A 1721-nucleotide genomic window follows, 5' to 3' on the forward strand; every position below is an offset into this window, starting at 1 on the left:
AGTGCTTTTTTTTTTTATCGTTACTCCGTGTTAAATAGCTCACAGACATATTACGAACATTAACCATTCATCGCGACTCTTTACTATACTTACTGGTGGTACGAGACAAGTGTAGTTTAACTGTGTACCTCTGTCTCTCTCTTTTTTTTTTATTGCCTCCGGGAGTCAGCAAAAGCAGAAGACTGCAATTTTTCGAAGCATTTTTTTCTCTGGCCCATTTTTTTTTATTTTAGTACAGAAGTGCGTTTTTTTTTTTCTGTGTATGCGTCTGCTCGTCGAACATACACTTGCCGTCAGTTGTGCGCCGAAGTGTGACCGAGCGCAAACGGGACTTTTCCATCATATAGCCAGTAAGTACCGCCTTTCTAGTTCAACGCGGTAGCCTCGCATCTTTTCGCAAACAATTAATCTAACTTCCCTAACATTTTTCTTCAGCGGCATCCGAACACTGGTTACCGACGACTGGCACTTCGTCGAACCACCAAATGCAATAGAATTCTGAAAAGTGGCCGGCGGCATTTTGCTCGGAAACGCGAAGCTCTCTCGATAGGGTTTGGGTTGCAAACTGCATCATTTATCCCGTGGCGGTGACCAAATCAATTTGTTAAAGTACAGCTGCGGGCAGCAGGCTCGCATTTGAAGCACTTGAGGAAAGACGCTCGTTGAAGCACTGTTTATCCAGGAAAGTCTGTTTGAATTCCCAACGAAGAAAAAGTTATTTCTGATTCGAACTTACGAGGGGCCCCGATGATGGACTTTCCAATGATGCCGCTGCCCCCGGTGTCGGAAGCTCCGACCACGAGCGCCAAAGTTTCGGTGGCTATGGGTCACGTAGCAACCGAGCCCACGCTTGCCTCGGGGTCCTGGGCGCCGTCCCAAGAGAATTCGACATTGGCGGCGTTCCGGGCCAACCTAACGGCCGACGATTATCCCCCAATGAACGCTTTGGGCTTCGAGCTTCAGGCGTTCCTCATCGCGCTGTACAGCTTGACCGCGCTGCTGGCGCTGGGCGGCAACGTGATGGTCATCGTGGTGCTCCTCCTGGGCCGTCGGTCGTCGCGCGAACTCAGACTGTTCCTGGTGAACCTGGCGCTGTCGGACATTGCCATGGCCGTGTTCTCCATCCCGTTCACCTACACCGACTTCATGCTGGGCCGCTGGATCTTCGAGCCTCTCTTCTGCCCCGTCGTGCTCTTCATGCAGCACGTTTCGGTCATCGTGTCCGTCTACACGCTCACCGCCATCGGAGTCGACAGGTGAGTAACGTTCAAGTAATTAACACGCGCGAGTTGTGCGTACGGCCGATTTCGCCGAAGTGAGCCATGTTCCGTCGATGAACTTCGGACATGCCTCAAGCTCCATTACAGCTGAACGTACACGCCAGTGCGTTACTTCGTGTAGATTGTACCGTCGATCCGAACCATCGCTGTTCGCACTTCGTGCACCATTCGTTGTGAAATTTGTGTTTTTCGTTATCGTCCCCAAACCCAAACGTTACCTTTGCCGGCGGAATTAGCTTTCTGACTCAAACACTTCTAGCCTCCTCTCAGCGAGATCGTAACATGTATGCGATATAATCACTTATATAAGGTAGTAAACATTTTCTTTTTTTCGTGAACGCACGGTCGAACAAGTTAAAAAAAATCACCTGACAACAGTAAACAAGCACATACTCCTGGCGTGTAGGTGAAACGGGAAGTAAAGTTTATAAAGAAAGGCGC

The 1721-nt window shown here is 49.6% G+C and overlaps 1 protein-coding gene across 1 annotated transcript; it reads left to right on the plus strand.

The window, feature by feature from the left end:
- The first annotated feature begins 747 nt into the window (after positions 1-747).
- Positions 748-1260, plus strand: LOC119375502 (G-protein coupled receptor 83). The gene has a single exon (XM_037645724.1). The coding sequence runs from the start codon at positions 748-750 to the stop codon at positions 1258-1260; it is 513 nt and encodes a 170-aa protein (XP_037501652.1).
- Positions 1261-1721: the final 461 nt, after the last annotated feature.

This window comes from Rhipicephalus sanguineus, chromosome 1, assembly GCF_013339695.2.
Source record: "Rhipicephalus sanguineus isolate Rsan-2018 chromosome 1, BIME_Rsan_1.4, whole genome shotgun sequence".
NCBI lineage: Eukaryota > Metazoa > Arthropoda > Arachnida > Ixodida > Ixodidae > Rhipicephalus > Rhipicephalus sanguineus.

What these genes read in the sequence shown, in the direction of transcription:
- LOC119375502 (XM_037645724.1), top strand. Translation starts at nt 748, where the DNA reads ATGATGGACTTTCCAATGATGCCGCTGCCCCCGGTGTCGGAAGCTCCG.